We start from the raw sequence: 26288 nt of genomic DNA on the forward strand, positions 1-26288 counted from the left end.
GAGACACAATAAAGATTATATTATTATAAATTATAAATTCCACATCCTGCTCCTATGCATTGAGTTACTCGAGCTGATCCATTTCGGATCACTGACATTTGAAACGCTCAAACCGAGCGCCCTCTAGTGGTTGACTGGCTGTATGACAGGCAGTGGCACCAAACAGCTGTGTGCGGTGCACCAAAATGTCACACCAAATGTCACACCTGAAGTTAATCAAACTGATTATTGAAAAGGTAAGTGGCTTTCCACAAGATATCGCCATCTATTTAAAAACATCTTTTTAAATTTTTCAAACGTACATATATATTAATGTTTCATGACTAAAATGATTGAAGCTGTGACGCATTTTTATGACTATATACTCACAACACATAATTATACATATTAACTCACATTAGTACTTCAGTGGGTGGAAGTCACCATTATGAAAGGACGGCAGCACCTGGTGTTTTTTTGAGAATAATGAATGGTGAAACACTTTTTGACACAATGCACTATTTCCCAGTTAAAAAAAAGGTGTGAAGAGACGTTCCCTGTTCTTTTCAATTTGCTGTTATTCAGTCTGCCCCCATGTTTGGTAATCCTCTCAATGTCGATATAAGCTCCAAAAAGCAATTAGCCATTTTTTAATTTCACTATTTTTAACAGCGGTTTAGCTTTAATACAAAATCCCACCACTGGTGGGCACCGAGATGTTTCATCTCAAATGTCCCTTTTTAAAAGAACATACCAGTATATTAAGATATGTGCTGTAAAAGATGATCCACACCAACATTACTTAACAAACAGCCAATCAAACGGCAGCGGGGTAACAGGTTATTGCCCCCCCACGTGGTCAATTTCACAAGCTGAACATGCGCACTGTTGATTTCGCCACATATGACATTTGCGTGTGTGATCAACACATATCAGCCTTACATTGTGGAACAACGATCACTAACACCAGCAACTGAGTATTTTTATGTCATGCATTAAGTCAATTAAGAATTATATTAATTAACACATTGCCGTGCAGCCAGCAGGTGGGGCTTCAGCTCAAACACTGGGATTTAATATAGAGTGTGATGTCGCCAACACAGTGATGATAAACTGTTTAGTGTTACATTTTACTAGAACGACACACACCAAATCACTAAATAATCTACTACCTTTAGAGATGCTGGTTGATAAAAAAATACCTTCGTTATGTTAACTGGTTGCAGTCTCAATGCTAAGCTAAGCTAACCAGCTGCTGGCTGTAGCTTCATGTTTAGCACACAGGATAATGGTATTAATGGTTTCATCTAACTCCCAGGAAGAAAGCAAACAAGCATATTACCCAAATTGTTTCAACGTATACTAACATTGACTACATTTACTCTAGTTCTGCACTCCAGACTCCGTAGTAAACACGTTATATGGCTGTTGAGGTAGAATATAAGTGACAGAAATAGCTGAAATCAGGAAATAAAGTCTCAAAAAAACACTCAAAATGGTCTTGCAGATTCTCAGATGACTTCTTTTACTGAACCTTTGCCATGGACTACGAGTGGGAAACAGTAATTTATATTACAACATACCTAAATGTGTTTCATAAGTAGGCTATAATGTAATCATCAGGCCAAAAGAAGATGAATTAATTCACCAAACACAGCAATAATCCACGAAACACAGCCGCCTGTAGTTTTTACCTGTGTGTATTTTAATGACTGGTGCAGAGGACGTCATGTGTCATGTGTCCCTGAACTACAGACACAGATATGGAATGATAAAACAAACACGACAGTGGATCAGGGTCACCTGGAGCTTGGCACGTACAGCGATGAATGATTCAACTTAAAAACATTCCGTTTACACACACACACACACACACACATTGTTTCTCTATAATCACCTCTAACACACACACGTTTTCATTTTACAAAACAGATGACGCATCCCGTGTGCACCTCGATCCTCCTTCAACTTTACATCGCTTTGCTCTCCAAAATATACAGAGGGGGACGTGTGTGTGTGTGTCGACATGTTTGGGGAAAACGCACACAAATGAGTTTTAATGCATAAGCACGTGTGTATGCATCTCTGAGAGCAGCTACACAAATGACACACAAACACACATGCACCATTGACACTCTCTCACACACAGACTACATTTCCCATGTTTTTTCGTTGTTGTTTGTTTGACAATAAAACCATTCAAGCGTTCCAAACAAATGAAATGCTCTGCCACAAGAGCACAGGAGCGACATCTAGAGCATACATGTTGGTTCTAAGGCAATATTGTAGTTCCACAGGACTCGTGCTGTTGATGCAGGGTGCTGTTTGCACGCTGGCTGCGGATCCTCCAACCGCACCGGTCTGTCATTCAGGGGATTTTGTATTTTTTGTTAGCACCATGGGAATCTCTCCTTCAATCAGAATCGCGTCACTCCGAGTGACGGCTATTAAAATATATTCCCTTTCCGATATCCACTTTTTATTTTGGGGTGAGGTGGAAACAAGAAACATCCATGAAAAGTCGTTACAAGACGGTGCAAACTCAAAAACAGACACACACAGACACACACACACACCATAATGCAAGGCTTAACATTAACATCACAGATTATTTGGAAATTCCCCATTTGCATTTCTTTAATATCTTTTCCCATTCCACGATGGTCGTCTGCATAAGCTTTAAGCAAAAAAGGGCAAATGACGTATTCCAGTCTTTTGTTTGTTTCTTGTTCTCTGTACACACATACAAGTAAACACGAGGGCTTTTACAATAAGACATGAAATAAAATCTTCTGCAGCCGTTCTGAGCTGGGCTGAGGAGACCAGTTCCCGGGCATAAAGGCAATAAAAACGTCTCGAGTTTCCTCGCAGTCGCTGTGGGTTTGAGAAGCCGTCTGATCGCAGCTCGACGAGTCAGAAAAGTCTCTGAACCCGCCGGTTGGCTGCATTTAGTTTTTTCGGCCGACGCTCCTCGCGCAGCCGTAGTTTATACTTCTGAGAGTGAATCTCGCGTGTTTATGCGTTTGTTTTCACTCTTCCGTTTGGCGACCGTGAGTGTAGGTTGATGTGCAGAAATGAAAAAAACCCGTCTCCTCCACAGAAATGGCTCACTTTTGTTGACGTCTGGTTGTTTTTTCCCGGCCTCGTATCAGAGCGCGCGGACCTGTGTGGAGCCGCGGAGGGACACCAATGTTCACTCGACAGTGTCGTCTTCCTCCCGCGGCTGGCGAGCGTCCACAAACGTCCACTTCTATCCGTTGGGTCCGAGAAGAGGGGACAGGCTGTGCTTTTCTCATTGCCATGGTGAAGGTCAGGGTGGCGTGGGGCTGCACAAAGGTCAGAGGTCACGGGCTGAGTGTGAGGTCATTTCCTGGTGTGAAGGTTCTCCTGGAACTTGGTGCTCGTGTAGCGGATGTGGAAGCCCTTCTTGCTGATTGTGTCGTCACTATGGAAACGGATCAGCATAGCACCTCCGGGCGAGTAGATCCCCTCCCTAGGCTGAGGAAGGAAGGATTATTATTAATAATAATAATAATATTATACTTTACATTACAGTTAAGGTGTGTTGTTTCCCACTTTCAAGGCAAGTTTACATTAATTAGAAAAAGCTTGAAACTTGTTTGAGCTGCTGTACTTACAATTAGTCCACATTTGACATACTTACAAGGGTAATTTTTCCACAGTGAGTACTTTTATTCGTAATACTTTAAGAATGTTTTGCTGATCACGTCCGTTTAAAAAAAAAAACGTATTGATGATTTGTTGTGGGTCACACAACTCAAGTGGTGAACTAAACTAATGGCTTCCCGTAATGATAGAAAACATCTCAAATAGTGCAGCATGCTTATAAAAATAAACAAAGTATAAATTATTTCTAGTTAAAGACAAGGCTGATGTTAATATATACGTCTCTGATTATGTATGAAAAGACCAAAATCAACAATGTGTTATTCTCTTAATAAATTCTGACTAAAACAACCCTGTCTGTGGCTCTCAGCCACAAGAACATTGGTTGCATTGTTTATTTTTATATGAATGCAGTAGTTTTTAGGAAACCTTAGTCAAACTGCACTAAACGGACCATTTGTTGGGGACTAAATTCATATATATTCATATATATTTACTTTGAGTATTTACAGGAGCAGGATGGTGCATGTAAAGGACAGTGCCCGTGAATGAAGGAACACGTCACCCAGTATGGAGTGTTTTTAGGACAACAAAGAAGCTCTATAGGAAAGAGAACTAAGATAATTCAGGCTTTGGTTGTACGAGCATTACCTCTTTGTGAAATCAATTAGCCGTCGGGCGCCTGAACCTGGCGGAGTTTTCACATGGAAGACGGAAAAATGAGCCTTAAAACAAGAAGATGAAATCTTACCCCTGAACCGCAGAAGCGTCCGAGTCGATGTGAGTCGGCGTCGTAGCCGTTGTACAGCTCGATGTAGTCGTAGCCACAGTCGGCTTCCTCCTCCACCTCGAAGGTGATGAAGCTCAGCTCGATGCCGTAGCCCTGCTCGGCCGTCAGCAGCCACTCGCAGTCGGTGTGACCGGGATAGTTGTTGTCTCCAAACTGGGAGTGGGAGTAAAGGTTCTTCTGGCGAGCTTCGGCTTTCAGACGACCGCCACACTCTGCAGAGACACGGGGTCAGGAGAGAGTGACCTATTCAGCTCGTCAATTAGGCATGTGTTGGATTTTCTTTTTGTCCGATATAGTCGATAAACTGCTGTTGGATTTCATTCATCTGGCATGTGTGTGTGTAAACCACTAGAGGGAGATATCACTTTAAAAGGCTCTTAAAAGTTGAGAAGTCCATGCTGGTGACTGAGATGCTCTTTGCAGACACAACAGCTCACACACAGTGGTGCACGTGAAGTGAGATATTATCACAGACACACGTAAACACTTAACCCTCCTGTTACCTTCAAATGTACTAACATCTTTTACCCTTTTTGACCCCAGCAATTAAAACCTCCAGAAAATTATTAGAATTAATATCGTTTCCCAAGTTTAAGTGTCAGGTATTTTTTGTTTGTTTGTTGACTACCTAAATAGCCCTTTAAATAAATAAAAAAGTTAATATTTCTTACACAGAGAAAAACAGCCTGGGGTCAAATTGAACGTACAGGACATTGAGTTGTGTACAGGACATTGAAAACATATCATGTGAATTTTATGTCTTCACAGTTGTCCCCAATAAATTAGAAAAAGTCATAAAATATTTAGCCCAAAAAACTATGTTAATAATTTTGTTAGAGACGTCAAACATTGAATGGGGTCAAATTGACCCCAAAGGTAATAGGAGGGTTAAATATGCTTCCATACACACACACACACACACACACCTGTGGAGTGTGTAGCTTGGAAGCCCTTTCTTTGTACTGAGGCGTCGGAAATGAAGCGAAGGTACATCTTGTTGCCGGTGGAGACCAGCTGCTCCGGGATCTTGCTGCCGCACAATCGACCCAAGATGGTGGCCATGTCACTGTCCCCGTCGAAGGCCTCCAGATGGTCATACACACATTCCTGATGCTGCTCGATCTCAAACTCATTGAAGGCCTGGAGGGGGGGAAGCACAGAGGATGAGCGATAGCCGGGTGCGATGTGGGGAAAGAGGTACGTCGGACCTCCCTGTTCACAGTTTTATAGAGACTGTTTGTTTTCCATTGTCTTGACACCTCCGATTTAATGGCACGTCTACATGTTTGTTCTGTAAATGTGGGTCTTTGAAGTTTCAAGTGCACACATGGAGCATTCACATGTCTTTTTAAAACTGCAGGAATAAAGGAAGCCAATAGTAAGCAGCCGAAGGGATTTTTTTCCATATAAATAATATTGTTCTTGTTCCACTGACTGGTGATGTTCTTATTTGTGAAGAGGAATGATAACAAAATCCCAAACGCCTGTCCTCCTGTATACACACGAAAGCATAACTTCAGAACTTTAGAGAGTTAGACACTAATGACAAACGTGTATTGATGAGGAGCCGTCATTAAACCGTGCTGAATTGGAATCCAATCATTTCATTAAAAACTAGAATGGGCACTCGGTAGAGCGCATACCTTCGCATATCACAAGATTGGGCATTGAATTATGAACATGTTGGCATTAGTTGCATGCCAATTGGATAAAAATTGACCGTGCTATGGTAAAATGAAGACGTTGACCTTTTCATGACCTTGACCTTTGACCCAATTGATCCCAAAATCGAATCAAATGGTCCCCGGATAATAACCAATCATCCCACCGAATTTCATGCGATTCGGTTGAATACTTTTTGTGTTATGCGAATAACACGCATACAAATAAATAAATAAATAAATACACGGCGATCAAAACATAACCTTCCGCATTTTCAATGCGAAGGTAAAAAGCACAAGTGATTTTATGCAGCTGGATAAAGAAGCTATAAAAAACATGACTAAGCTTTCCTGAGTCTTTAATTAAACCTCTAATAACTGATTCTTTGGCATCTTGGAAGCAGTGGAAACAACGTAACACGACGCCGACATATATTGCCTGTTAAGTAGATCGGTGAACCTGTTGCACATCCAGTAAATATTCTTAAACATTGGTCAGTTTTGGCCACATGTCAACGGACAGTGGCCTGGAACAGTAAAGTTTGGGTCAGAAAACAAAACAATGAGCTGAAAGTTGCTATAAAGGAACACATCCATTGGTATTCTATAAAACAACCTATTTCCACCAAAATAACCCACACTTCTGTCCCAAATAAGGCGTGGTTTGCTACAATATCAGACACCTCTGGTCGAGATGCTGAGCGAGCATTTCTAAGGCTCTCCCGACTGTGTTACACCCCTTTACAACTCTTTCAAGACGATATGAATATATTTGCGTTTCATATTCTTTGACGTATCTGCAGAACAGACGGCCTCTCTTCTTTGCCTCTTTGCCTCTTTGCCTCTTTGCCCACACTTACACACTGGCATGCATGTACACAGAGTCACGTTTCCTAATCGAATCAAGCCACCGTGAGCTGAGCCATAACACCTTGCGGGCCTCTCTCCCACACGGACACACACTTCTCCGATTGTCTCCATCACGCCACCACACCGGACGGTTTGTAACCAGCCAGGCGAGAGGAGAGAGAGAAGGGCGAAGGTGGGCTGATGGGAGGAAGTCGTTACCGAGAGAGGAGAAGTGCTTGATTACGGGGTCGTGATGGCCTCCAGATGTTTCCCACTGGAGCTCGAGTGAGACACTGGTTTGTGGATCTGTTCTCTACTCCCACAAGTATTTTGTGTGTGTGTGCGTGTGTGAGTGAAAGAGACTGAGTCAATAACAGATTTACCTTCAGGTCTATGCGCATATTTCTTTCCCAAATATACACGCCAATTGGGAAATTGGCGTGGATATTTGAGTGAAACTCCTATGTATTCGCATATAAAAAATAGGTGCAAAATCTACGAGAGTAAATGTGTTATCGCAGCAGATGATGTAATAATGTGGTTTCCAGTTACGTAAATGGCCAAAACAGATTATCAAGACTAAATGACAGTTGAGCTCAGGATGCGGCTGCAGGGAGGAGGTGAGGAGCCAAATCCCAAACATTTGACTGCGTGTCTAGATCAGGAATGTGTGTTCATATTGTAGAGATTTATTTGCATGAGGAACACGATTCTGGAAGGATTGTGTGTGTGAATGTGGGTGTGTGTGCTCCTGTACGTGTATCTTTGTGAGGACCAATTTGCATCTAGTTGTCATGATGCATTTTAGATTAGCTGATTAATTCATGAGTTGATTGAAAAATGAAAGTACGAAAATATGTAAGAATTAAGTGGGGATTTTTCCAGCGTATACAATGTGCGGATTTGCACATCTGCTTTGTGTTATGTGACAATAAACTGAATATCTTTAGGTTTTCAACAAAACGCGCAGTTTTAAGTGGATTGTGAGTTTGATTATTTCCTACTTTCTTATATTTTATAGACCAAATGGTTATTTGATAAATAGTTAATACTTTTAACTACACATATCATGTTTTCCTGTAGAGCCCAGTGGCAGCGATATACACCAGGATGTAAAGTAAGGTTAGCAATGAGGCCTTTTCTGTCCTCATCTAAATGCTAACAATGTAACCACCTCAAGAGTCCCAGTGTTTCGATGTGTTTACCTCATGGTGTTAGAGTCTAAATGGGAGTCCAGACCACTCAATCGCCTCTTGCGGACGCCGTTGAGCATTTTCTGTGAATCCCGCTGAGTCAGGAGAAACTCCATTTGCATCAAAGCGAACACTGTTAACGCCATTCGTCTTCCGTCTCATCACCTCCTCTCCTCTCTCGGAGTCTCTTACTGGACTAATAACCACGCACTCATCACACATTCTCTTCCATCCTGGACGCAACACGGCGGAGCAAAATAACAACGTCTGTTTATTCCTAAATATGTAGCTGCAGTACCGCGAGCAATGCGGAGATGACTATTTGTGGTGACACATCGACCCTTACATGCACAAATACATGCGTGTGTGTGTGTGCAGGCATGCACACACACACACACACACACACAGAGACAAACACACACGCAGAAAGCCACAAGGACACAGATGGCCACTGCCCAAGGCCTCTTTCTAACGCATGAGCACACGCTTGCAGTTAGCCCGCATATACAAACGTGCACGTTCTCCTAATGTTCACATTTGGGTTTCATAAGTTGAATATTGGAGGAGAGATCATAGAGAAAGACACAGGGGGGGGGGGCAGCCTGAGGGTTTACCATTAGAAACGACCCCACAGACAGAATAATGCATTGTTCAGAGGGAGGGAAGAAGGCCACTACTGCTAAAGTAAAGGGTTTAAGGAGGCTTCTCAAGCCCTCAAAGTCTCGTCGTTTTCAACACACTTACGATCTTGACTCGGTGTCCTGGCGTGGCTGTGATGTCCCAGGTGCACTCCTTACGGCTGGGATACTTGTCCGGCCAGTTAGGGCTGCTCAGGGTCCCACTGGGGCTGTGGATCTTATGCTTACACTCAGCTGAACACACATATCCACACACACACACACACACACAGAGAAACACACAAGCACACACACAGAGAGGAAGTTAAAATCATAGCTGCACAGGAAAAGGTCAGAGGAAATGGAAAGGGAACAGGAAGGAGAGAAACAAGAGAACCAAAAGAGAAAGATTTCAAAGGAACACATTCTGATGACAAGTTCAGTGTGAATTTCACATGGACGCACACACACGCACGCTTTGAACAAACACACTGCGACCGTCAGCCTTCCGCACGTCTTCTGGATGGACAGTCACACATTACCTATTTACAGGTGAAATCAAGGACATATTCTGGACGTCATTTAAACCCTTGAATTTGTATTGCTAGAAGCAAAAATCCATATTATAGATCCAATGTCGAGGAAGAGGGTTTTTTTAAAGCTGAAAGTTACACTTTTTTAAATACAGTATTTACTGCAAACACTGCTGTCTAAGATCTAAGCCCTTGGTGATTTGTCTGTTGAGGATCCAATCATTCTCATCCTGTGTCCTTACAACACAGGATGAGAACGATTGGATCCTCAACATCTGATTACTGAGCTTTACTTTCTCTTCCTCACTCTTACAACATGTGTACGAGATGTGTTGATGCAGCCAGCGGTTTCCAGCAGGAAGACGTGGAGACACACGATGAATCGAGATGCTTCGATACATTCATCGATGTGTAGGTGTCAAACGATTTGGCCTTTACAGTCACCAGACTGTTTTATAATGTTACTCTATATTACTACTCTATAATATGACTCAGTGCTGCGGTCTGTTTGTGGAGCATCCTTCGCAAAAGTAAGTCCAAGTCAAGTTTCCAGTCTTCCAGAGCGTGTCTCAAGTTTTACGGAGACTCGGTGAACAGATCTACTGTATTATTTATCAGCAATTTAAATGGCGTGCAAAGTTGTGTGCAAGGAGTCCAGGTCGAGGAAGAAAACGTATCTCTGGGATCTGCAGCGTTGCCCACGCTGCTTCTCCTTAATGCGACAGAATCTGTTACTCAGGAATCCATTTTATTCACGTGAGTATTCGTCTATTTAAAAGGGTGAAGTGCACATGAATAAATATTGCTGTAAATGTGCTGCAGTTTGCTCAAAGTCTATTTCTCCTCTGTATTCGCCGGCTCTGTTATTACTTTGACCGACTATAACTGTTAATACTTAACATGAAACACGTCAGCTGCAGACAAATTTTGTAGCCACCTAACAACTGTGACGGCTTTCCTCCTGGAAAGTGTGTGTCAGTTAAACAACAACAAAAAGCTACGAAGGCAGCCCTCACAGTCCCACATGGAAATGATGTGTGTGTGTGTGTGTGTGTGTGTGTGTGTGTGTGAGTGTGAGAGAGCGTTAAACAGCTTTAATGAAGGTGATGGAAGGCAGGAGGCATGCACGAGAAGACAGGATGTGTTCCAGAGTGACATGTTTTTATTTAGTCGGTTCAAACTGAACCCAGATATACAGAATCAGATGGATGTCACCAAGCCAATGTATGAACGTAAAGGAGAGTATTCTACAGGCAAAACATACGTCATACTCCACATGCATTGTTACAGGAGACCCTCACACCTTTAAACTATGTAGCTACAATATACAGATTTAAAGCTCAGACAGTAATAACTGTGTCCGACATAGCAAACTCTCATAATTATAGTTTATAATGCCACAGCGGCATAATATTACCAGTATTCAAGTAAATAACCCAACAGCTGTCTTCCTTCTTTTCTTTTTTTTTTACTTTCTTTTCTTTTGCTGGTGTCTCCTAGAGCCACAGGGGGCCACTATAACTAAAAGGTGATGTATGAATACAAAATTTGACAGCGCATGTCACGATATCCAAATGTCCACCTCCACATGCACATACAGTATGTCTGCGTGTATCCACACACACAAGAACAGAAGCTTTGTGATGGGAATATGGATTTACGTGACTCTGGGTGAAGCTGGTCTAATGCACAAGTAAACACACACACACACACACACACACACACACACATTTACGCACAGGAAGACAGCGCTACACACAAAGCTTTCAAGCTCCCAGATGTTTGAAACATGAGTGTTTTTATGAGCAGCGCAGGGTGCCTTCAGTGAGGTGAGTATGTGTGTGTTGATGTGGTGTGTGTGTGTGCACATGTTCAAAAGTTCAACTTCAAAGAGTCAAGTATGTTATGACATTCAAAACCGGTGTGTGTGTGCGTGTAAACTGAACCCTTCTCTCTCGGTGAGTTTGCTTTAGTGACCTGCAAGCAGAGCGGTTTTAGGTCTTCTGAGACAAGTTCATGTCCATTCTCAAGTCATTTGAGACAAGTCGTTCAGTCCCAAGTATTTTCGTGTCTCAGCGGACAGAGCTGGACTGACTGGCAACCAGCCGGTCAATCCTTTCACTTGACACTACCCAGAAACCTGTGACGTCAAATGTCCAAATCTCTTGTGTGTGTTTTTTTTTGTTTACAACAATGATGTGCAATTATGGGTCATGTTGCAGTCTGGCAACCACATACTTTGTGTTTCAAACATTTCCACGTCCAAGTCAAGTCTCGAGCCTTTCAAAGTGCCCGAATGCGACACACGCCGACGTCTCCAGCTCGGGAGCGTTCGTCACGAGAACCCGATCCTCAAAGGGAAAGGACCGGCCCGTCGTCACGCGGGTAAACAAAGGACGGTGGCTGCTCTTGTGAATGAGCGCATGCTCGTGTCCGCGCGGCAGCGCGCGCACGCCGACGCGTCGGTGCCGGTGTGTGCGCGGATGTGAATGAACGTGGGACCCACCTTCCTTACAGTCGTGTTTGTTCTCATGCAGCACAAAGCCGTGGCGACACTGACAAACGTACGAGCCCACTGTGTTGATGCACTCGTGCTGGCAGCCGCCGTTGTCCTTGCTGCATTCATCTTTGTCTGCGAGAGATACAACACATCATTCATTTGGGAACAGCAAGAAGAAGAAGAACAAGAACAAGAAGAACAAGAACAAGAAACGGGGTGGAGGGAGGGAAGCGAGAGGTCAAGCAGGGGAGAGGAGTGAAAAGGTGGGAGCTTAAAGAAGGGGAGGAGTGTGACAGCAGAGGTGGAGAACAGTGATGTCGAGAGAAGACGAGACGGAAAAGGTGCAGCACTCGTCAGAGAAAGGGACAAATAAAGAGAAATGTTAACATTAATATCCTGCAATAGGCAAACATGATCACCCAAATGAACTGTAGGACTGCGAGATGCAGTTCATAATTCACCTGTAAAGAGTTAAAGCCAAGAGAAACAGCTCCACTCTCAAGCTTTGCATTTCTTCACTTGAACCAAACGCACCGGAGAAAAAGTGAAATGAAAGGGTTAAACTTTGTGTTCATCTCTATCTCTAAAACAAGCTGGAAGCATTAGCATGGCCGCTTGACTACACACAGTAGTAACCAAGCGTTGTTTGCACTTTATTAGCTTTCTACATCATTTTATGGGCTTATGTTAAAAAAATAAAAATAGTGTTCAGGGCCGACACAACCGCTGCTTAATGAACGTTGTGTGAGCGCCGGATACTACGACTGTTCATAGCGACACGTTTGCCAAACTCTTTGGCTTAATTCCAAATCCTCAAAGCCTTTCCTCTTGTAAATGTGGAAATAAACGTTTTACAAGAAACAATAAAGCATAATACATTTCAATGCTGCACCTCCATCTTCTGCAGTTTGAGAGGATGCCGACTCTTCGTCAGGGACATGGAGCCTGAGCCTCATCGAGCGTGTGTCGTCATCAAATACTATTTAAAGATCAGCCAGAGTTTTCGTTAAGATGCTAAAGTTTGTGCGTTAAGAGTGATACTGTTATTATTTTACGCGTATGCGTATATGTGCCGTGCTAGAATGGAAAGTTAACAGCCGAGCAGCAGACACTAAGAGGGACAGGAGCTTCGCAATGCGTGAATTAAGTACACAACAGGTTTAAATATTGTCTGGAACACAATATTTTTGAAATAATTACGACACCTAAAGATTTTCAAAAGGAAGGTGAGGAGAAAACCTAAATGGAGGCTAAAGTCAGAGCAAAAGCAGACGACTACAAACGGTTCAGTTGGTTAGTGCGAGTCGGTTTTTGTTGGCCTGTAAAACTGTCTCTGTGCTGCTCTCGGGCTCCGTGTTTATGGCTGCTTCGTGGTCTTGACGCTGACACGCCTCTGACAGCTGGTTCCAGATCAGCTGTGCTCTCTTCGGGCCAGACGACCACGGCCGAGTCCGTCTGACGCGTTCCCTCAGACAACTCGAGGAGGAGCTGTACAAATGTGACGAGAGTTCCTGTCGTCACGTTGGGGTGCCGTGAGCCTCACGTCATAAATTTGGAAGAATTACTGGAGACCTGCCTCTCCGTGATTCATACGTTCACCAACACCGTATATGGTAGGGCGAGACTTGAAATTCCTCTGTAGGGCCTATATCAAATAATTGTGTGATGTGAAATCAACGATAACCATTATTTGCACTATTTCTTTGTGCCAATTAATATCTTAATTGCCATGGCTGGTGATCTTATAATGGCGATACAGGGATGCAAGGAGTTGTTTTAGGATTACAATTAAAATAGTTAAAATAGATTCATTAAAGAGACGGTATAAGAATAACTTGACACTTAATTTCCTTTTTGCAGATTTATATGAGAAGAGAATAAATAAATATATATATATATATATATATATAATGTCTGTTCGCTAAATATGAAGTTACAACCAGCAGCTGCTTAGCTTAGCTTAGCTTAGCCTCCAAACTGTGGCGAAGAAAAATGTGTTTACACTTTGGTCTTTGTGCTGCCATGACAAAGGTTTATTTTGTGAGCTTTAGAAGCGCTCTCTCTCATGGCTGTTACCTGTTGGACAGAGACAGAGTTGGTTTTCCCCATTTCAGTCGTGCTAAGCTAAGCTAACTAGCTGCTGACTGGAGCTGCACACTTAACGGTGGTGATCTTCTCATCTCATTCCTGGCTAGTGAACATGCGTAATTCACAAAAATGTCAAACTAATCCTTTAACAAACAGTTTCCCCTCCTTTGTTCCACCTTCAGTAGCCTTAAGCTTGTTTAAATAATCTTCATTGAAGCGATATGTGTCACAGTGAATTAAATATTCAAACCTAAAGACTTAATTTTCAATTGGCTGCATCATTGCCCCAAAATTCATATTTGGCATCACTGGAGATTTAGTATTTGGAATAAAGTTGTCAGCAAACTTGAACAATGTCTGGCTGTCCAGCATGAGTTTCTACTGACTGGACTGCCGCTGCTTCGGAGGTGTAAGGCAAAAACACAGAACACAAGTGAGGTGTTTTCTCTCCCCCGTCCTCTGATTCGTGGATTCTTCTTAACACGCGGCTTCTCCTCGGTGTGACTGGGTGATGACAAAAGCCCTTTTTTTATGGGGCAGAACACTGGAGGCTCACAGGGTGGCGGCGGAAGGGCCAGAGAAAGCTCGCTGTGTGTGTTGACAACGCTGATGGTGTCAGAGACGGAGACAGAGAGGTGGGGATCTTCAGATGACCGCAGAGGAAGACGGAGCATGCGAGTGTGGGAGACGGAGCAGAGTGAGAGAAAGATTCCTCTCAAGAGATGTGAGATGAGACACAGACGCCGAGTCTCACCTCAACTCAAGACATGGTGAATCAAAGCAGATCTGCTTTTAATGAAACCACTAAATCCTCCTCTCCCACCAGTGTGTGTGTTTGTCTGTGTGTGTGTGTGTGTGTGTGTGTGTGTCTGATGTGGTATTACGGTGCTATTGTGGGCTCAGTCTCACCCTAACGCAGGCTAAGAAGCTTTGCGGTTGATGTTACACAGCGTGCATTGTAGCTTTTTTCAGGTTAAGCACACAATGTCCACATGCACAGATGCACACACACACACATACACACACATGCATGCACACCACACATGCACACTCACATGGGTTTGTAGTTTGTGGGAGGCCAATGGGACCTCCCGAAAGCCACTAGATCTTTGCCAACCAAAAGCTTCTGACAATAGCAAAGACACTCACACAGCAACTTTGAACACTCTCTCACACACACACACACACACACACACACACACATGCGTTATCTATATCTGAGTAAGTAATTTCTCCGTGAAGCAACCCTCCACTGGGCGCCTTCACTGCCAGGTGTTCTGGAGGTAGTTCCATTTGATGAGCTCATCCAGTTGATAGCTTTACTTCCTCCGAAGGAGGAGGAGGAGGAGGAGGAGGAGGAGGAGGTGGAAATGTTACACTGACGTTGCCTTTTGGAGTTTTGCCATTTCCCTTTTAATTTGTCGGAAATGTGAGGATAAGAAAAGAGATTTTTCTTCAGGAAAATTGTTGTAAAATTGTAAAATACAACAAAAGTATCCCATCAACATTGACTGGAGGATATTTGTTGTGTTTTTTACTGGGGAATCATAGCTGTGTCCCAATTCCATACTACATCCAAACTCTTTACAGTATGTAGGCTGTTCATGCTTGGAAAGCAACTACATTAAAATATGCATACTTGTTATATCTACTTAAAAGTATATTTTTTAAGCGTGTTACTGATAATGATAATGTCCGATGACGCAATGCACAACAGAAAAGAAGAAACTTCTCACAAATTAAAACTAAATTGAATTTGAAATAAAAGTATAACTATAAGTAGCATAAGTAGTGAGCAGTTGTGACATGTCTGGACTGCAGACAATAACAATGTAAGGATTTAAAACTGGCAATTGCAGTTAGATTGACAAAATCCGATGTGTGTCCAACCCGTATAAATACACTTGTTAAATCAAATAAGACTAACGTTTTCATGTTATTTCTAAGTTACTTTTTACCCTTCATTTAATTAAATGGAATGCTTAAGCATCTGGATGTTAATATTGTGTCGTACTAATATTAAATTGGGACAGAGCACATGTTTCCCTCTGGAGGAGAATGGATCGAACGGCGATCCTCGCCATTTAAGGCAGGATCATCCATTCCCTCGCCACGCGAGAGACCGGAGCCAATCAGAGATTCCGATTGTGAGGTCATGTTACCTCTGACCTTTTGATGCGGTTGCCGGCTTGTTGTTGAAATGGCCGCGGGCGGGAGAGCGGCCGCGCTTAATGTCCTGGCATGACTCAAACACAATCATACGACCGTGGCACAGAGCCAGCCTGTCTGAGGGAGAGAGGGCAGAGCGCAGGGTGACCCGAGAGGCTCGGGAGACACGGCGGGACAGACAGACACATGTGGGCAGACAGAGGAACAGACGGGGGTCATGCACACCACTTATGGATAACGACACACACACGCAAATGAACACGCAATAGGGGGATCAGGAATCAGAAATGGAGACAATGTGTGTGGCGTTGATGAAGCACAGTGAAAGGTACAGGTATGGGGGTAGCAGGGGGGGGGGGGGGGGGGGTTGCATTGTTTATATATTTTATTATGTATATATATTTTGTTATATTTAAGTGTGAAAATAAAATGTTTGGCCCAATCCCAATTCTCTTCTCTTGGCCTCCAGAACGGGGAGGAGGTTGACCAAGGAAATGAGACACCACTCGATGTGTCATCAGCAGCTGATTAACTTATCAATGAATATTGACCCCCTTCTATAAATGTCTGCCCTTAAGTCACTGATATCAGATGAGTGGGGAAATGCACACAAAAAACCATGCTGGTGGATAATTGTTCAAGCGTCATACAAAGGGACATGAAAAGCTTCTCAACCGGCTCCTACACCTTATTCAACTTCTTCCTCTGTATGATCCAAACACAATACACTGCTCTGCCCACTCCTGACCAACACACACACAAAGGTGCAACACATGTGTCTTACCTGAGAAGAAGTGAGCCTTGAAGCCCTTCTTGGAGACGGTGTTGTCGGATTTAAACTCAATCCTCATGTTGTTATACTGAGAGGTGATGACCTCAGGGACCTCCGTGCCGCAGTATTTACCATGCAGCTTAGAGTCGGATGAAAGGCCGCTGCGCACCTCCACAAAGTCGTATTTACACACCTAAACACACAAACAAGGCTCCTTGAACACGGGCGTGCCACTATGCGGAGCATCTCGTTATCAGTAACGGACAACCCACCAACACACACTTACCTCATTTCCCTCCAGCTGGAAGGCCTCAAACTGCATGGAGATGCGGTACTGAGTGGGGGCGACCACCTGCCACACGCAGTTCTTGTTGGGCGGGTACTCTTTCGGCCAGCCGGGCGTGCTGATGGTCCCGTTCAACTTCGAGAGGAGACCGCCGCACGCCGCTGTGGACACACAGCCCACGTGACGAGGACATTATATACGTGTTCACATGTTTCTCAATGACAGAAACGCATAGAAAAAGAAGGAGTTTTGAGTGTGACGCACATTAGCAAGCTGTGGTGATCATTTTCAAGTGTGTGGGTTTTTTTCTGACAACTTTTAGTTTTCAGTGGGGGTTTTTCTGACAATTTTTTATTGAAAATGCACTGATTTTCAAAAGTCGTGAATTATTGCGTTCCAGACTGCAAACAGCTGGAATCTGACATGTAGAGAAACAGAGACATCATTTTGAGTTTGAGCGGTCGGTTTTGTGCGATGAGGAGACTTTGCAGACTTGTATGGTGCATTTATTTTAATCCCAGAAGTATTTTTATTTCTGATATTCAATTCAATTCAGTTTCTTTTATATAGCCCAATATCACAAATTCCAAATTTGCCTCAGTGGGCTTTACAATCTGTACACATACGACATCCCTGTCTGATATGATCCAGTTAAGGACTCTGCTTCAACTGATGATGTCACTAGATTCAGCTCAAAGAAAGAGGGAAAGTCATTACTCCAGGTGTTTGCTCATTTCAAATCCCTCACCAGAAACTATCAGTCATGCCTGTACGGTTCATAACAGCATTTCGCTCACACACTCAATTCTTGCTTCGCCCGTTATTTCTTCTGGCCATATTTATTGCTGTTGTTCTTACATTTTGAAGTGGACCTTGAGAAATTAGCCTAAACATGTGATTATAAATAAAGACGACAAATGTTTATTATATATTATGGATTAAATCCACTTTCTACGTGATTTTTCTTTCCACCCATTAATTCACTTCCAAAGTAACGACTGCTCTCTAGAGAATTACAGCAAAACCACAATTTGGATATTTCCCCCGGCATAGCTTTGTCTCTCTGTGGTTTGTTCAGTTCTTGCAGTATGTGGGTCACTACGGGTATTTAATCTATTTTTTTTGTGGGATTAAAGGACCACAGTATTTGTTGCATTCTAGCAGCGAGGAATGTTGCTTTGTGTCAGGAGGATGTTTTTTTCCTGTTGATGAAGGCATATCGGATGTTTTTCTTTTGTAATGGACAACACTCATATCCTACAGAAACGTGCAGCCGTACACAAAGGAATGCACATACAAACATGAATTTAGCATCACACACACACAATTACCTTCACAGCTCTTCTTGTCGGGAGCTAGTTCGTAGCCCGGCTCACAGGCGCACTTGAAACTGCCGAGAGTGTTTACACACCTCTGTTCACATCCTCCATTGTCTGGCTTGGCACACTCATCCTCCTCTGAAAAACACACGTGTGTCAACGCACAATTATTCTCACACACGTCAGGAATGTTTTGGCTGAAATGCCACGTGAGAGAAACACAATCATCCTTTGCACACACACACACACACATACACACACACCTTTGAAGAAGTTAGCAGCAAAGCCAGCCTTGTTAACCGTCCCGTCTGAGACGAACTTCATCCACAGCGTGTGTGAGGTGGAACGCACGTCCTCGGGTTTGTCGTAGCCGCAGAAGCGACCAATCAGAGGGCTCGTCTCCAGGGGGCCGTCTCGAATCTCCAGGTAATCGTAGGCACAGCTGTCGTGCCTCTCAATCTACAAAAACATCCATGCATGTCCACACACACACACACACACACACACACAGAGTGAGATGCATTATTGCTGTGTTTTATCAACATCCACCTTGTGGCCATCACATATCTCATAAAACCTATGAAGGAAAATGTGATCTTCTTAGGAGCTCGGTTGTATGTGTGTAATTTCATTCAAGAGAAATGTCTGGAGCGGTTTTAAAGGAGGTTGATCTTTGCTCCTGTGTAACGGTAAACTTTGACCTTACAAGAGTGAACGGAGGTCGGGGACACTGAGTCTTTTAGCACACTGACATTTACAGCACTTCACTAATCCTCAACTGCTCCGAGGCTCTGTACACTCACACAACACACACACACACACACGCACCACTAACATTATTAACTTCCTAGCAGCTATACGAGCGTGAAATCTGACCCAGACATTCCTGAGTACAAACACACACACACACACAGAGGGGGAGGAAGAGAGAGAGAGAAACATACACACACACACACACACACGCATGCACACACACGCACGGAGTGAATCACCTCGAAGGCCTGGAAGCTGAGCCCGACGTTATACCCCTCAGACACAATGATCCTCCACACACACTCTTTGGATGCTCTGTAGTCATCGGGGTAGTTGGGGGACTGAATCTGTCCTGAGTCTTTGGTGATCTCCCCTCCACAGACCGCTGCACAGGAGAGAGAGAGAGAGAGAGAGAGAGAGACTAGCATTACGTGTACAGAACCTGAACACGTGTAAGTACAAATAGGGCTAAAATCATTCTCACCAAAGTACTGTTTTGAGTTTGAAACGTCATTGCGTCCAGCGGGTTTACAATCTTTTTTCGTTACACATAATTGTTTTGATGTGAAGAGTTACCTTCATAAATGGCGGCGAAACCTTTTCCCACCCAGTTGCTGCTGCTGCGAAACTCGATCCACATCCTGCTGTCAGTGGAGATCAAGACCTCGGGAACTTTATCGCCACAAAACCTGCCTGTTAAACACACACACACACACACGAACAGACAGACAAACACACACGCACACAAAAACAAACTAAGTATGATAACTTGTGCTGGCCAATGATTGTGGATGAAATATAGCCGTTGAAATGTGACGTAAAACTCAATGAATTGAAGAGAACCAGTAAAAACACAACAACTCTGGATGTGGATCAATGGAGGCAAATCAAAGTCTCAAAATTAGTTTATATTGGAACGGCATTCACAAAACATTAAGCACTGTATTCGAAACTCAAAGACCACTTAACTTGGAGATTGTTATCTGGGCCATGTTTTGTTTTTGAAACAGAGAAGGGATTCAAAGTGGTCATAAATCATAAATCATTAGAAAGTGTCTAAATCCATTACCGCCTACAGTGGAGGATGCAATAATTCGGGGAATATTTATGACGGAAAAGTTGGCTTTTTCTGTGAGGCTCAAACAGAACAAATTCATTAACCCTCCTGTTGCCTTAGGGTCAATTTGACCCCATTCAATGTTTAACCCTCCTGTTACCTTTATATTTACTGACATATTTTACCCTTGGGGTCAATTTGACCCCAGCAATTAAAACCTCCAGAAAATTATTAGAATTAATATTGTTTTCCAAGTTTAAGTGTGAGGTACTTTATGTTTGTTTGTTGACTACCTAAATAGCCCTTTAATTATATAAAAAAGTTGATATTTCTTATATGTTTGACACATCGAAAAACAGCCTGGGGTCAAATTGACCTGAAAGAACACCGACATTAAACATTGAATGGGTCCAAATTGACCCTAAGGTAACAGGAGGGTTAAAATGTGAAGCAGACTTTGTGTGACTCTACTAACGATTCCTGTTTCTTTCCTCTACTTGATGGGACTAGTAGACTGTGGGATCGGCATAAGTCTGAACGTTAACCACAAAGAATTGCTGACAAATTAAAGTAGAAGTACACAAAGGTATGTATGTGAGAATATGCAGGCAAATATAGATATGTATGTGTGTGTAGATGAGTGTAAACCTGTATATAGGGAATGGATATATTCTCCTGGAAGAGAAGATTGAGGACTGAAACTATCCTTTTAAATACCCTTTTCTGTGTATATGCAAACATAATAGTATATAAAAAAACTGGAAAAGAGGGTTTATGCCAAAATATGGAAAAGCTGTTCTACACTTCAATAATAACTTTTCTCAAGAAAAACATAATGACAACACATACATACATTTTGATAAGGTGCTATTGTCAGTCTGAACATGGCTTTACAGTCACAGCATCAATCATGTGAGGAGATTTCCGTTTATGATTTCCCCAGAAAAGCTTATTAAAAGGTACCCGGTGCTCCTTTAGGTTGACTCTCCCCTGATCTTACCGAGCAGTGAAGCTTTCCTCCAGTATCCGTCCCGAACCTCGATGTAGTCGTACCAACACAGACTGCTTTTATACAGATCCATGGTGGTGAAGTTAAGAACAATCTGAAGGGACAAAGGTAAATATTCAGAGCAAGATTTGATACAGATGTTTGCACCCCGGAGACCTGATGACTAGGCGGAGGAGGGGAAGAGTGTTCCTTTATTGTGAGGATGTCAACAAGATACAGTCACTCATTAGTGCATGCACATTCACTGCACTGCAGGGCACTATTGGTTGTGTGTATGTGTGTGTGTGTGCACCTTTTCTCCAGGTGTAACTGATATTCTCCAGACACAGTGTGTGTACGAAGGGTATCCATTGGGGTAACCGGGAGACGAAAAGTTGCCCGTTGACTCCTGGAGCGTCTCTCCGCATGCTGCAACACACACACACACACACACACACACACACACACACACACACACAGATGGAGTTACATTTTTGTGATGAGTCCTGCTGTTAGGCTTAATCCTTTCAGCTGTGCACCAATACTTATGGTTGGTACATCACTAAAGAACACATGGCTCTCATATCTATTATTCCCAAACCTTTACTACCAATTACCAAAATAAACGTACTGCAGACTTTTTGGGACAAAACAAGAGCCTCGTTCCCTAATATCTGATCTGATTCCATATGGAAACAGTTAGATGTGTATTTCTAAATGGGAAAACAGAAAAGGAAATAAAATGACCCACCTCAACACACTCGTGTTTTATGCAGTCTGTATTTGTGTACATGCCTGGTCACCATTTAGCAGAATTAACAAAATCATTTACTGGAAGTGAACAAGACTGACAGACTTTAAATGTGTCTCCATGAAGACAGCAAAAGAGAAATATTACAGCTGGATGGGAATTCAGGGGGATTGACCAAGACAATATTGCTCTCTTCATCCTTCATTCTGAGTTTAATGCCGTCGCTTCCTCTCAAAAGGAGGTTAGCCAAATGTGCCCCTCCTATCTCATCATGCATGCTGTTTTCCCCCACAATGCCCTGGGGCTCTGTTCATCTGTCAGTGAATATGGTATCACTTATGACCTTATACGGTTGAAGTTATATCTATTTTCAGCTGGGACACGCAAACACAGCCTTGTTCTCGCCCCAGTATCAAAATAAATTTAGTAGAACGACGTTTATCCTGTGATATATGTGGAGATATTAACATTAACGAATACAATAAATGACACACTTACACGTTGTCAGATAAATTGGATTTGTCCAAATGTGTAAATACAGAAACAAAAAGACTATAAAAACAGATACTTTGTCAAATTAAATAATAAGAATGGCGACAAATATAATTTCATCAGTGTCTCAGTGTGACATGTGTGTGTGTGTGTCACGTAACATCCGTCTAACAGGGACCCGAGGGACGTCGCAAACTGCGCAGTTGTGCGCAACAACTTGAGGGAAGAGTGTGTGTGTGTGTGTGAAGTGTGTGAGACCCAAAAACAGAGAGGGAAGCGTAACATGGAAAAACAAATTACTCGGTGCCTTGGAGATTGGATGGGCGGGCACGTTTGTATGCCAAAGATGCTCGCAGATAAACAGAGGTCATACACACACACACACACACACACACACACACACTGTGTTCTCGTATTAAATCTATCAGTACCTGGACATCTATACAGCTTCCTTGCTTGTCCTATGTCTCCTTTACTGAGCCTGGTTCTCTGACCAATAGCCGGCCGGACCCCGTTTTCATCTCTGGATGGAAGGATGGTGTCGAGGAACATCCCTCTTCAGGAAGGAGGAAGGAGAAGAGAGCATTAGCACACGCCGTGCTCTGATTTCAAGGAAACCAAATGAAAGATGTAAACACACTGGACATAAGTTCTGTAGTTTTGAAGATGCATGACAAAGAGCAAATCGTAAACCCCTCCCCAATGCTGTGTTTAATGTTTTTAATGTGTGAGTGGAGCTGAGTGGGGAATAGGCGGGGTCATGAGAGAAGGTATTGCAGAGATTAAAAAGCATCCTCTCACGGAAAGCGTAGCGAGTGAACCCATGACTATGCTCAGTGCCAAATAGTCGGCTGATTTCAGATAGTGAGGATCAAATAGGAAAGGATTTCATAATGCTGAAAAGTTTCTGTTAGTTTTACTGTGCTGGGAAGAGATTATTTCCAGCTGATCAGAGCTCAGATTCAGTGAATCAGGGGCTTTTTGTGGCAGAAACCTTAATTTTGTAACATCGAGCTCCGTAAAGCGGATAGGACAGATTCAGACTCTGTCGGTTCATCGCTACCAGTGAAGCCGTTCACATTGTCATACTAAGAAAATTGGTTATCGCTGCTTTTTATTTAAACTGGTCGGAGGCAGAAGACAACTCATGCAATGGACTCACAAGATGATATTAGTTTGTTTAACAAGTTACAAGTCAAAAAGAGTGGGTAAAGACTGCTATAACTTTTTAACAATAGCCTGACTCTGACATAAATTCAGTGTCTGTAGCATTTCCTGCATTCCAGTTACAGTACAAACACTAATATATTATGTGGTTCATACGTAATAATAAGTATTCTATCAAGCCCAAAGTCTTAAAAGGCTGGAGTCTACAAACATAGCAAACTATGTCCGCATCACGACTATCTCGTTGTCGCATGTTGATCACAAGCTCAGCAATGATGATGAGAAATACAGGTAATATCTCATTGTTTGTGGGTTTTAATTCCCTTTGTGACCAGGAAAAGGTCTTCTTATATTCATTTTTCCATGTTGCACTGCATGAGCCATCACTTACACCACACACCACGAAACAATATCAACATATAGAAACATTCAAAACCTCAGTTTACAAAAAGAATGACTCTCTTTTGTAAATGTAACACAGCTCAAGAGACGAGGCTGTGCCGCTGGTTACCGTGAGAAGGTGTTCCTGGCGTAGTGCATGATGCTATCAAAATCATATGACTCCCCGAGGGAGTTGACCTCCCCTGGCTCCATCTTGAGGAAGTTATACTCCTGGCCTGGGAACCGCACACACAAAGACACACACATGTGCACGCACACAGGGACGGCAGCGGCAGAAGGTTTTAGTATAATAAAAGCATACACGAATATATACATAACACAACCCTGAACACACAAAGCATAATGCAAACGATTATGTCTGCATAGATTAGGGCATTTATCAAAATTCTCATAGTCATTACATAACATGACTTGTCATTTAACAGATGCTTTTATCCAAAACAACTTATAATAAGTGCATCAACCATGAGTACAAAATCAGAACACCAAGAATCAAGAAAGTAACATTTCTTCAAGAAAGACAAACCAAAAGTAAAACCATAAGTAAGTGCCATTCAAGTGCCACTGAAGTGCTAATCTGTTTTTATTCCAGATATAGTCGGAAAACATGTGTTTTTAGTTTCCGGCGGAAGACGTAGAGACTTTCTGCTGTCCTGATGTCAGTGGGCAGGTCGTTCCACCACTGAGGAGCCAGGACAGCAAGCAGTCTGGATGTAGTCGAGTGATTAGCTCAAAGTGACGGAGTCACAAGTCGATTAGCTGATGCCGAGCGGATGCGGCAAGCCACCGGTACCCAGTGAAGAGAGCGGAGGAGCGGAGGTGAATTTAGGCTGAAGACCAGTCGAGCTGCTCCATTCTGCCGAATATGATTGCTAAGACAGTACAGACTAACTAATCTAGCTGCTTCAATACAACAAATAAAATAGTGCCTTAGCAGATACAACTTATTTAAAGAAGAAACCAAGTAGTCAGTAGTCTAGCCTCACAGGTAGAGATGCACACTGTAGTGCCATATAGTCCCATAGAGCAGAACAGAGCTCTGGTGTGTTGAACAAAAACTTGTGTCAGGTCTGATCCAGCGCTGCATAATCTGATCTAACACCTGTCAGCCTGTGTTGTAGTGCAGAGGAGTGTGTGGGAGGAGAAGCTGTCTGCGGGTCGAGGTGACTTCAGTCATTAAAAGCCTCATTCACACCGACACGGGGTCGGACACTGGTGTGAATTTAAAAGTGACGGCGTTGTCCCTCGCTTGTCTCCAGGTAGAAACAACCCGGAATGACTCGAAACGAGAGGCCCAGGTGCATCGTGGGTACTTGGCCTCACCTGGTTGGATGTTGTCCCGGATGATGGTCACGTGATCGTCGCGGTCGGGCCGCGTGTGCTCGTGCCAGAAGCCGATGACGTGGCCCAGTTCGTGCACAACGATGCCGAACTTGTCACAGTTCTTGCCTATGGAGATAGCCTGGGGCCCGTTGCCACGACGACCCACATAGGAACAACACCTGATAAGGATCAGTGAGACGTTGATGAGATCGGCAGATGATATTTACTACACATTTGGCAGTGGAAAAAAGCATCAGCAGTGCTGTATACACACACACACACACACACACACACACACACACACACACACACACACACACACACACACACACACACACACACACACACACACACACACACACACACACACACACACACACACACACACACACACACACACACACACACACACACACACTTCAGGATTTCCTGCCCCATACTACTTCCACCAGAGGGAAAGTGATTTATTTACATAAAGCGCTGCGATAACGCTGCACTTTCATAACCAAATGTGAATAAGCTGTTCACAGATCGCTGATCACAGAACACACACACACATCTTTTTTTCTGGTTAGTCGAGACATCCGTGCCAGGCTAACAAATCTTATTAAAGTTATCCAAAGAGCTGATTGCAGGGTAAGGACCAGGAGTCACTGGAGTAGATAGTCTTTTCTTGCAACATTTGCAGCTCTAGTATCAGCACTTCACCTCAAAGAGGTGCACCACATTTACGGTGGTTCTGTAAAAAAAAAAAATTACAACTTTTTTTAAGCATTCACTTGCTTTGTCTGTTTTTGTCACACATACAAGCTGCAGGTTATTTATACATCAGATTAAAGTGTCTAATCTCTGATGCAGCCAGCCAATCACGGAGCAGGAAACAACGGGCGTCATCTGTTAACATGCAGCTCTTTGCCTCATCTAAATGGCATTTAAAAATCTGATTTTTTTAAAGTGAAGTTCTTGTTTAAC

At 43.1% G+C, this 26288-nt stretch overlaps 1 protein-coding gene across 2 annotated transcripts in view; it reads right to left on the bottom strand.

The window, feature by feature from the left end:
• Positions 1 to 1663: 1663 nt before the first annotated feature.
• Positions 1664 to 26288, bottom strand: part of tll1 (tolloid-like 1) — a 45027-nt gene continuing 20402 nt past the window's right edge. The window contains exons 6-21 of one of the 2 annotated variants that reach the window (XM_056410040.1): positions 25317 to 25495; positions 24103 to 24208; positions 22856 to 22980; positions 21495 to 21610; positions 21194 to 21296; positions 19713 to 19829; positions 19376 to 19521; positions 18647 to 18842; positions 18396 to 18521; positions 17065 to 17225; positions 16791 to 16971; positions 11756 to 11881; positions 8844 to 8971; positions 5323 to 5536; positions 4358 to 4608; positions 1664 to 3477 (exon numbers count right to left, since the gene is read on the bottom strand). In XM_056410040.1, the coding sequence (XP_056266015.1) occupies positions 3343 to 3477; positions 4358 to 4608; positions 5323 to 5536; positions 8844 to 8971; positions 11756 to 11881; positions 16791 to 16971; positions 17065 to 17225; positions 18396 to 18521; positions 18647 to 18842; positions 19376 to 19521; positions 19713 to 19829; positions 21194 to 21296; positions 21495 to 21610; positions 22856 to 22980; positions 24103 to 24208; positions 25317 to 25495 (2410 nt within the window). In that variant the 3' untranslated portion in view covers positions 1664 to 3342. The remainder of the gene's footprint in view (positions 3478 to 4357; positions 4609 to 5322; positions 5537 to 8843; positions 8972 to 11755; positions 11882 to 16790; positions 16972 to 17064; positions 17226 to 18395; positions 18522 to 18646; positions 18843 to 19375; positions 19522 to 19712; positions 19830 to 21193; positions 21297 to 21494; positions 21611 to 22855; positions 22981 to 24102; positions 24209 to 25316; positions 25496 to 26288) is intronic. The other variant, XM_056410041.1, reaches the window with a different exon arrangement.

The sequence above is a fragment of the Pseudoliparis swirei genome, chromosome 24 (genome assembly GCF_029220125.1).
Source record: "Pseudoliparis swirei isolate HS2019 ecotype Mariana Trench chromosome 24, NWPU_hadal_v1, whole genome shotgun sequence".
Classification (NCBI taxonomy): domain Eukaryota; kingdom Metazoa; phylum Chordata; class Actinopteri; order Perciformes; family Liparidae; genus Pseudoliparis; species Pseudoliparis swirei.